Here is an 11,560-nt window from a genome sequence, read left to right on the forward strand (position 1 = left end):
ATCCAGTTCAGTTCCCGGGTGGTGAACTGGAGAAAATAATCTTATGTGCATTTTTAAAATCACAGGGCGAAGATGTTAAAAATAAGGAAAAATCACAAAGTAGAAATTAAAGAAACGAATAAAGTGTAAGATAGAAGAGCATCTTGGAACCTAACACTAGTACTAAGTCTGGTAAATTCGCAACGTGGCCTATTCAAAAGAATTTTGATAAAAGCACTTAGGTGCTGACGCTACCATGGCTGGCGGCTGGGTGGAGGGGAACGCAGGTACGATGAGATGCCGACACAAGGTTGGCCGGTAAAAGCAAAATTTTGGAGGCGTCCATACTCTTTATCTCCATTTATTAATGGCGCTAAGCATGATGGCCTCAAAAATCTCATCGTCCCTCACATTGGACGGCTCTCCCATTTTGATCTTCTTCATTTGCCTTCTTTATTTCTTCTTGAAAGCAATAAGGAAGGAAGGAAGGAAATGGGAGTAGGGAGGAAGCAGGAAGAAGACAGGCGAAACTTGTGTACGATTGGAGGTTGGAGTCTAGCATATTGCATGGAGATGGGCGTCCTCGACCTCTTGGTCTGGAGAATGTAATGTTCTTGGAAAAGGTAGGTTCATCCCTCGTAACACGGAGGAGGACATTTTTTGTCTCTATCAACACAACTCATATGGTATTTAATGTTTTCATCGCATTTGCACTATCCAATCCCAGCAAACGGGGCCCTCTTGAGCTTTTCTGTTTAACCTTCAGGACAGTAGAAAATTCAGTAGTACCTGTTAGAGAGAAGCTGAGAGTACAGACGATAAAATGCATAGATGTGTCCACTCTTTCTCTTTCAGTACTCCCTCCAAATTATGTTTCTTCTAGAAAGAAGTGAACTCAATCACAATGAAATTGGATTCAGGACGTACGATTGACTGTTCAAAATCTTCAAGGAACAGTTTATGAACAAAAGAAGTGGAGGTTCAATTTCCTCAAGCAGCAAGGAGTACCTAAACACGGTGCGCGCATCTTCTTTCAGAAAACGACCAATTGAAACACAATGCATGAAAGGAAGCAAACTAAAATATAAGAGCATGCAAAATATAGATTTCGAGAGCAGTTGCAGACGATCGTCACCTGGACAATTATAAAGTGTTTAATTTTTTTGTGGTACAATCGGCCGGGATTTGTTATAATTCTAATTGGATACTTATATTAATTAATGCTAATTATGGCATGTTAAGGAGGCAGAAGCAGTTTAGTAAACAGAACTCCAATGATATCTAATTGCATGTGTGCATGGAAGAGATCAAAAAGCTTGATCGACATAACATATGCTAGAAAATAGCACGAAGCACATTAATATATAATTAAGCAATATAGCTAGGTGGTGAAAATGAAGGCCATTTATTACGTGCTAAAATTGATCATGAAATGAAGATGAGCACAGCGATTGGTCGCCTGTCAATTGTTTGGTAAGGTAGAAACCCAATTCATTCACAATCATTGAATGGGGCAATGTCAGGTTTGAAAGTGATTCAAGTGCCAAATCTAAGAAAATCCGGTACCTTAGGTGTCGGCTGACTAGGGAAATAGGTCGGGGGGATTTGCTTTTGGAGTAGTAATGAGGTGTGGGGCTCCCAGTCCTGAGCGTCCGCCGTCCACCAATGTAGAAGGAGCATGGCCGGAGGGCGGATGGGTGGCGGAGGTGGCTTCCCTCTCGCTCAGGGCACGTCCTCTTCATGAAAGGGACACCGGCCCTGCACTGCAAATCCTGCTACTCCACGCGTACGGTGTACAATCTGCAGGCCGCTACCTCATTACTACACCAAAAATCAGGGTTACGCATGGATGCCGATCCTGACGTGTTAAGGTCTGCTAGTTCCTTTCCGTTTTCTTCTTCGTGGGAGAAGATTTGATTGATGGGTTCTCTCTCTCTCTCTCTCTCTCTCTCTCTCTCTCTCTCTCTCTCTCTTGTTGATTTAGTTTTCTTTTTTCCATGCATTCGTATATGCGCTAACAATGTTAGAGATTTTTGTGATGCCTTCTCATCTGGTGAGTTGGTGACTATGAAATAATGTCTACAAGCCAAGTGCGCGCAGCGGGCTACCGTTTTCCCTCCTTCACTGTCAGGGGTTGGTTGTTCGTATAATTCAATGAGAAGACGAGATCTTAGAAAAGTTTCACCACAAAGTGGTTGACAGGAACCTTTGCGTCCGAGCTTGAGCCAGAAAACGGAGACGTTGCGATCACCTTGATTCTTGGTTCTCTGGTTTAGATGCCATCAAGATTCACACAATCGATTTGGACCAGCGGTTTCTGTTGCTGCGGCGTGTTTCATGGAGAGTTAGCCCATATCTTGTATGTTCACTTTATCAAGTAAGTTAATATTCATGAAAATTTATACAAGCTAGATGCTTGTCATATTGGAAACTAAGAGCATGGGAATGAAGCGTATGGATCAATACGGGAAAACAAGATGAAAGAGCGATGGAGCAGTATGAAATGGGCTATTGCAAGATTTAGTAGTACTTTGGAGGCATTCAGTTTCCCTGTTCTCGTAATCTTCTCTCTGATCAGTAGCTAGGGGGCGTCCGATTTAATTTTTCCGGCGGATAGGGAGTGGAGAGGTTTTTGGATCCATGAGCACACCGATGGAGATGATTGATGCTGCCATCATTCCTTAACTTGCTGGAGGGTTGGGAATGTTGAAAGTTTTGGTTTAAAATAAAGGTTCAGACTTGAGGATTGGGTCCATGAATCATATTGTTATCTCATTCGAATAAAGATGTTACTAGAAGCGTCTAGAAAAAGGGAGAAACAAATTCTGTTAAAAGGTTCTGTCTGATTATTGGTTGATTGGCTGGCTTGTAACCTCCTACCTGCTGTATGTATATATATCTCAAAAGGGAATGAGTGAAATAAGTTTTTTCCTCCCTTCCACGACTCTTTCTCTCTCTCTGCTCTGTTTTGCTCTGTTCTTGCTTGTTATGTTGTTCTTCTTACATGGTATCAGAGCTTCATTAACCTGAAGTGTTCTTCTGTCTTCATGGCTTCATCATCGATTGCCCCAGAAAGTGCTCCTCAAGGTGAATCGAATACAAGAGGATCGAACAGTGTGTTGCTGAATCATCCTGATCAAGTCGATGGCTTCAATAATCCACTGTATCTCCACCACTCAGACAGTCCTGGTGCTGTCCTAGTTTCACAATCATTGACAGGTGATAATTACCTTACTTGGAGTCGGGCAATGGTGATGGCCTTAACAGCCAAGAACAAGTTGTGTTTTATTGATGGGTCCTTGCAAGAGCCAGACCCATCATCTGCAGAGCACATTTTGTGGAGGAGATCCAATACTATGGTGTTGTCTTGGATAATCAACTCCGTGGCGAAGGATATAGCAAACAGCATCATATATGCAACGACGGCACATGAGGTATGGACTGATTTGCAGCATCGTTATACTCAAAGTATTGCTCCTAGAAAATATCAAATTAAATCTGCTATAAGCAGACACACGCAGGAGACACAAGGTGTCACTGCATACTATACCAAACTCAAAGGCTATTGGGATGAGCTAGCTTCCTATGAGCCGCTTCCTGTCTGCACATGTGGGACTATGAAGATCATTTTTGATAAGGAGCAGGAAGAGAGAGTCATTCAGTTCCTAATGGGACTGAATGAGTCATATAACTCTATTAGAGGACAGATCCTTCTCATGGATCCTTTTCCCCCAATAGCAAAGGTATATTCTCTAATCCTGCAAGAAGAGAAGCAGCGAGAGGCAAGACTGTTGCCTTCTACAGAGCATATCAGTTTGGTTGCTTCTCAATATGATAATCGAATGTTCAAAGGAAATACCCAAAGACGTCAACATTGCACATACTGTCAAAAAATGGGTCACACAAAGGACAAGTGTTACAAACTGCATGGTTACCCAAATGAGTTTAAGTCAATTAAGCAGAGACAAGAGAAAACACAACAATGTGTAGTGCAAGGAGAAAAATCGAATGGGAAAGGCGTCTCTGCTGCAGCATCTAGTGGTTCTGTAAGTTTTGAGGCAAATATGGCTCAATCCAGCAAGGAAAGTGTGCCAATCTTCACCATGGAAGAATACAATCAGATTATTCAATTGCTGAAAGAGAAACCACCAGTCTCTTATGCAAATTTTGCAGGTATTTCCATTACCCTAAAAGATGCATGGATCATTGACAGTGGTGCCAGTGATCACATGACATCTTCATTGTCAAGTCTGGTTAATGTTTCAAAACTTCAAACTGTTTTTCCTATCAGATTACCCAACAATAATATTGTCCATGCAACTTACCAAGGTGATGCTGTAATCTCTTCTTCAATCAGATTACATCATGTTTATTACATTCCAAATTTTAATTTCAATCTGATATCTGTCAGTCAATTAATCAAGCAGTTGAACTGTGATGTTTTGTTCTCTACCTGTGGCTGTGTCATACAGGACCAGATGTCCAAGATGGAGATTGGAGCTGCTGAACTGAGAAGTGGCATATATTGCTTCAAAAGTCATAATTCTGCAAATGGATTGACTACCAATTTTGATTACCATTTACCTTCTGTATCTACAGCAACCAAATCTCATGATCCCTTGGACCTTTGGCATTTGCGCTTGGGTCATCCTTCTAGCCTTAAAAATAAACTTTTCTCTGCACAAGACTCTAAGATAGTGTTGAACAACAATCAATGTCATACTTGTTCTATTTCAAAGCAGACTCGTCTGCCTTTCAATGTTAGAGAACTTTCTTCTTCAAAGCCCTTCCAAATGGTGCATTGTGATATTTGGGGACCTTATTCACAAGTCTCACTCACTGGTGCACATTATTTTTTGAGTCTAGTTGATGACTACTCACGTTGCACCTGGGTGTTTTTAATGCGCCACAAGTATGAGACACAATACAATCTCAAACAGTTTTGTAATCTGGTTGAAAATCAGTTTAAAATTACAATACTAAAAATAAGGAGTGATAATGGGTCAGAGTTTTTGTCTCAAGAGCTACAAACCTTTTTTCAGCAGAAAGGAATTATACATGAAAGGAGTTGCGCCTATACACCTCAACAAAACGGCGTGGTTGAGAGGAAGCACAGACATCTTCTAACAGTGGCTCGTGCACTTCGATTCCAGGCCAATTTACCTTTAAAATTCTGGGGCGAATGTGTGTTGACAGCAACTTACTTAATAAATAGAACTCCCTCACCTTTGTTAAATGGAGTCACACCTTATGAAAGGCTCTTTCAAAGAAAACCAACGTATAATCATCTTAGAACATTTGGTTGTTTGTGCTATGTGACAAATTTAAGACCAAGCAGTAAATTTGATGAAAGAGCACAAATGTGTGTTTTCTTAGGGTACCCCTTTGGTAGAAAGGCATATCTTGTTTATAATATGAAAACAAAAAAATTGATGGTGAGTCGTGATGTCAAGTTTCATGAACATGTATTTCCTTTTTTAAATTCAAAGGAAGAAATAGAAACTTCTGTTGTGCCTTTACCTATCGAAGATGTCATGTGCAGGGAAAGCGAAGTTCAAGAGAAAGAAGGTGAAAAATCTCAACTCTTCACAAAAATTGATCAATCTGAAAACTTACCATTTCAATCCACTTCAAGTGAACTTCAATCCATGAACTCTTCTGCTGAAATAGAATATGATACAAGTCAGCATCAAAGCCTTCGTCGCTCTAATCGAATTCGGAAATCATCTGTTTTGCTTAAGGATTTTTATTGCAATGCTGCTACTTCTGGTTCAGAAGCTACATCAAAGTCAAGGAATGGTCATTACAGCAGGTATCCAGTCTCAAACTTTGTTTCATTCAACCAATTCTCACCACAACATAAATCATTCCTTTTGTCCATATCTCAATCATCTGATCCATATTTCTATGATGAGGCAAAACACTTAGCTTGCTGGAAAGATGCCATGGCAGCGGAAATCAGGGCCCTAGAAGAAAATGGTACATGGAGTCTTGTCAAATGCCCTGCAGGTGTGACCCCTATAGGATGTAAGTGGGTGTACAAGACAAAATATAAGGCTGATGGATCGGTTGAGAGATACAAAGCAAGACTTGTTGCAAAGGGCTACTCACAAGTTGAAGGAGTAGATTTTCATGAAACATTTGCACCGGTAGCTAAACTAGTTACTATAAGATGTTTATTATCTATTGCAGTGAAGTTTAATTGGATACTTGAGCAAATGGATGTATATAATGCCTTTTTACATGGAGATTTGCATGAGCAGGTTTATATGGAGTTGCCTCCTGAATATGGAAAAGAGGGGGAGACAAGAGTTTGCAAACTTCATAAGTCCTTATATGGGCTAAGGCAGGCACCAAGAAATTGGTTTCAGAAATTTTCTACTGCCTTAGTAAATTTTGGTTTTACTCAATCAAGAAATGATTATTCATTGTTCATCTTGTGCAAAGGTAAAACATTTTCTGCTGTACTTGTTTACGTAGATGATTTGATCATTGTGGGAGATGACGCAAAGCAAATTGCTCAAATTAAAGGTTATTTGAATAGTATGTTTCATATGAAGGAGCTGGGATCATTAAAATTCTTTTTGGGAATTGAATTGTCAAGAAGTAATGAAGGCATTTCTTTGTCACAACGCAAGTATTGTCTTGACATTTTGGAAGAAACTGGTCTTCTTCAAGCAAAACCTGTTGAAACTCCGATGGAGCAGCAAACATCAATTACTTCAACTGAAGGAAAACCTCTTAAAGAGCCGTCAGCCTACAGAAGACTTGTTGGTAAACTAATATACTTAACAATAACAAGACCTGAGATCTTATTTGCTGTTAATATCCTTAGCAGGTTTATGCAAGAGCCAAGAACACGACATATGGAAATGGCCTTAAGGGTGGTTAAGTATCTCAAGAAGAATCCAGGTCAAGGAGTAATGCTATTGGCAAAAAATCAGCTACACATTAGAGCCTTTTGTGATGCTGATTGGGCATCATGTAAGGAAACAAGAAGATCTACAACAGGTTATTGTGTCTTCCTTGGTGATAATCTAATCTCATGGAAAACTAAGAGACAAACAACTGTGTCAAGATCTTCAGCTGAAGCTGAATATCGATCACTAGCTAATGTAGCATGTGAAGTAGTGTGGTTAAAGTCATTGTTGACAGAATTGAAGATAAACCATGCAGCCCCTGCAGATGTATTCTGTGATAATCAAGCAGCGATTCACCTTGCAGCTAATCCTGTCTTCCACGAACGTACTAAGCACATTGAAGTTGATCTTCATCTAGTACGTGACTACATCAAATCTAAAGTGTTGCAAACTCTTCATGTATCTTCCAAGAACCAACTTGCAGATATTTTCACAAAAGCTCTTGGAAAAGAGCAATTTCAGTTCATTAAATCCAAACTGGGCATACATGATTTGCATGCACCAGTTTGAGGGGGAGTGTTGAAAGTTTTGGTTTAAAATAAAGGTTCAGACTTGAGGATTGGGTCCATGAATCATATTGTTATCTCATTCGAATAAAGATGTTACTAGAAGCGTCTAGAAAAAGGGAGAAACAAATTCTGTTAAAAGGTTCTGTCTGATTATTGGTTGATTGGCTGGCTTGTAACCTCCTACCTGCTGTATGTATATATATCTCAAAAGGGAATGAGTGAAATAAGTTTTTTCCTCCCTTCCACGACTCTTTCTCTCTCTCTGCTCTGTTTTGCTCTGTTCTTGCTTGTTATGTTGTTCTTCTTACAGGGAAGGCGATGGAAATAGAGCATGCGCGCACGCAACAGTCGCAAACATATTGTGGTGGACAAATCACGAGAGATGCGTATATAATTCAAATTTCCACCCCTTCCCCGCTGGACTGCATACGAATTACATATACAGTCTAAATTCTTAATTTGTGATAGTCAAAACAAGAGATGAGGAGCTCAATCTAATTGATCGCCTTGCTCTTACGCTCCAGCTCAATTATATTCAAGACATGAAATTCATTAAATGTACTCCATGGAAGAAATGAGAGGCGAAGTCTGGTTAGCTTCTTTCCTTTCCTTTTGCTTTCTTTTATGTATTGTATTGAAACCGTAGTCACAAAAGTAACAGTTCCGATCACTTAGGCGCCCTTTTTTGGGAAGAGCAGAGTATTAACTTCAAATTTATCGTGTTCTTTTCACGTTTTTATTACGCTTTCCATTCTCTTCCACTGCTAACTAAGCGCTAATTCTGATGAGAGTTCCGGAGGAACATCGAGAGTAGTGGGTGCAGTTAGGCGCCCTTTTTTGGGAAGAGCAGATGGTATTATTTTAAGTAGGTACGTGGTGTAGATGATCATCAGTGATCTTCTAAATTTAAAGAGTGGTGTTGCCAGATGCATGCAGTAACAATGAATCGATCAAATTCTTTTAGAACCAGGGGAAAAGATATCTTGAAAGTGGATGGAAGTGCAAAAGTGTCGTGTGAAAAAAAGAGAAAAAACAGCTACAAACAAACTGGGACTAAAGCCATACTTATATATAATGTACTTGTGACCGTGTCCCCCATCCCATTCACAAATTCTCACCCAACTAGAAGCGTTAATGTACTTCCGCGTGGCCCGTAAGGTTTTAAACAGAGTCACATATTACATGAACCTTCCATCTGCCATACCAGTTTCTTTTAATTTGTTGGCAAGCTTGTAACTGGAAAAATGGACGCGTGGGTTCATGAAGATGGAGAGTGCGTGAAGGGACCGTCGTTGGTGGTGGTAGTACTTACTCAAGTACATCTCCACCACCAGCAACCTCATACTATCTATTTATTGTCAACAAAATTCTCCATACGACAACGCCAAGTGCCCGTCGTTCCGCTTTTCTTGCCAACCACCAAAAACAAAAAACACACTTCTCTGCAAAATGTTTACGCTCGTCACCGAAAGTAGCTTAATTAACTGATGGTTTTTTTTTTATCGTTTGACCAGGCACCTAGTTAAAGCGCCTGCAAAACTGGATGATCTTACTCAAACACGACCCAACCCAACCCACCAATCATGACCGTGCGTGCGTCCACTCGGAGACCGGCCGGGGGGGATCGAATGATAAACTACCGACCCCGGTTGAGCTAGTCAATCCATCCTTAATTTCTCGTCCTATGCTAGCTGTGGCCCCGTCATGGCTGGGGCTCTATCTACCATGGCATAGTGAGGAAAATTGGTTGAAGGAACACATGGGCACTTACATATGTATGAAAGTAAGCCCCATCTAAAACTAAAGACACCAGGTCACCGCCAAGCATGCATCCCTTTCAACCCAAATTTTCCTCCCTTTGCTTTGCTCTGCCAACTCTTGCAATTAATTTATAAAAGAAACGCGTGAAGCATCGGACAAGCTTCCTTCCCTTCTTTTTTTTACTTGTATATGTTCCGTTGCGTTGATGTTCCATAATTCCATTATATTCCCTTTCCCACAGTAATCCATTGACTTGACTCAACCAAATATTGAATGAATATCACCGCTTCCCAATTTGTCTATTGCAATTGGTCAAGATCAGATTCAAGCAGGATACAGTCATCGAGCACAGGGTACCTGATAGCAACTCCTCTATAGATTTGAATAGGAAAACTGAAAAGGAAAAAAATCAAAATTCGATAATTTACCTTCAAAGCAATCGGAGATTAGTTTCATATTTAACAGATAATGAGAGTAGAAATTAAATGCCGACGGTCTGAGTCCCAAAATGCATCCATTTCGACCCCCACCTTCGGCCGGCTTCATTCATTCATTGACATCTGACGAATTCTAGAACCAAAGCCTGGCGTGGCGTGGCGTGGCGTGGCCCCTGGTCAAGGGAACCAATTGATGAGAGATCTTGAAATTCCAAATTAAAAGACCATTTCAATTCAAACTACCTGATTTGCCCACTCCCTGCGCGCGCATATATTATATAATATGAGGCGCTATGTTCATTCTCCCCACACACCTTCTTCCTCTCTCTTTCCCTTCTCTTGGATTTGGTTTAGTTTAGCAACTTGCTTTACTTTACTTTACTCAAGGGAGTAAACAATCATATTTACTTTCCTCGCGATTTTGCTCGGAAACCCTCCCTCGCTTGCGCTTCTTCTCCTAATTATTAACTGAGCCTTGTTTGATCGATTAAGAGATCTAGACAACATTGCAGCATGGGTTCCTCGAGGGAAGACAGACCGCCAGTTCAGGGGCCAAAGCCCGCACCTCTCAAGATGAAGAAGGACTCCGGCGGCATGATCAGGAAGCCACCAGTCCCACCACCAACGCAGCGTCGCTCCCCCCTCATCATCTACGTCAAATCACCCAAGATCATCCACACCAAGGCCCGCGACTTCATGGCCCTCGTGCAGCGCCTCACTGGCAAATCCCCGACGACACCACCTCCATCCTCCTCCACGTCGCCGTCGCCGTCGCCGTCACCGCCCCCGCGGCCTTCGTCCTTTGCTCCACCCATCTCGCAGGCCGCCCCCACGTCCGCTTGTTTCGGCGCATCTCTCGCCCTCGACGGGACGTCGACGAACCTCGGAATTTCCCATGAAATTCCTCTCAACGTCGACGCTTTTTTCGGAGACGACGTCGTCATAGATGCGAAGCCTTACCAGATGCTTCCCCCCAGAGCAATGCTCTCCGCCATGCCGTCGAACCTGCAAATTTCGCCGTCGCCCAAGACATATCCTAAGTTGCTCGAAATAACTACTCCCATGATTTTCGGCGCGCCAAACTCGCTGGAGATGAATCCCTTCCTGTCAGTGCAAAGACCAGTGCCTCTGATCAACCAAACCGCTGCCTCTTCAGGCTTCGATATTGATTTCACCACCCGCTCAGGTTTGCATAGCTGGTAGTGGATAGTTATTGACTACCCTTCCTACTCCGGAAACCAACTCGAGTAGTTCATATATACAACATCTTCCCGCCATGGCCAGCTAAATCCCGTCTTCCGTTGTTTGTAATTAGGTTTGGTAATTAATCTGTCTTAAGATGTATAATTAATTTCTGTTTCCGCCATTTCTTTCCTTGGTTTCTTTCGCGCCATAAAAATTATTTCTTATCGTCGTGGTTGATGGGGCCTTGTATTTCCAGTGAGTCACCATATAAGTATATGTAACTAACTTTGTGACTATGGCATTATGCGTGGTGAGTTACTTGCTTTAATCTGTTCCTCTTGGAGTTCACTTTTGGAATATTTCTCAAGGAAGTGGTGAACTACTTCATCGTTGGTTGGCCGAGTAGGGAGTGGAGCTTTTTCCACTTCAGAGTTGAGATCTTGAAGGTGTAGGACAGAAGAATTCAACACCCGCCCGGGTGGATTGTCTGTCGACATAATCATCTGGTAACCCAAACTAATTTGCCTCGGGAAATGAACAGGAAAAAAAGAAAGAGAGATGCAGATGGAGATGGAGGTGGCGGCGTGGACGTGATTGGCTTACCATACGGTTATTTTATACGACTGATGATGCATATTCTAATAAGGCGGCATCTCAACTTGCAAATTGAATATTCTTCAGAATATTGTAGGAGATTTTCAGTTTTTGTACATGCACACGTCAAAGCTTGCCTACGTTTTTCTGTTTGTAGTCACGTTACGAGGAAATA

The 11,560-nt window shown here is 41.6% G+C and overlaps 1 protein-coding gene across 1 annotated transcript; it reads left to right on the forward strand.

Moving 5' to 3' along the window:
• The first annotated feature begins 9,935 nt into the window (after window positions 1-9,935).
• Window positions 9,936-11,043, forward strand: LOC116248759 (pistil-specific extensin-like protein). Its single transcript, XM_031621725.1, has one exon. It carries the CDS (start codon window positions 10,120-10,122, stop codon window positions 10,807-10,809), a length of 690 nt encoding a protein of 229 aa, XP_031477585.1. The 5' UTR covers window positions 9,936-10,119; the 3' UTR covers window positions 10,810-11,043.
• The last annotated feature ends 517 nt before the right edge of the window (window positions 11,044-11,560 follow it).

The sequence above is a fragment of the Nymphaea colorata genome, chromosome 2, assembly GCF_008831285.2.
Source record: "Nymphaea colorata isolate Beijing-Zhang1983 chromosome 2, ASM883128v2, whole genome shotgun sequence".
NCBI lineage: Eukaryota > Viridiplantae > Streptophyta > Magnoliopsida > Nymphaeales > Nymphaeaceae > Nymphaea > Nymphaea colorata.

Bases quoted from the DNA above. Each gene is read 5' to 3' on its own strand.
- LOC116248759 (XM_031621725.1), top strand. From the start codon at position 10,120: ATGGGTTCCTCGAGGGAAGACAGACCGCCAGTTCAGGGGCCAAAGCCC.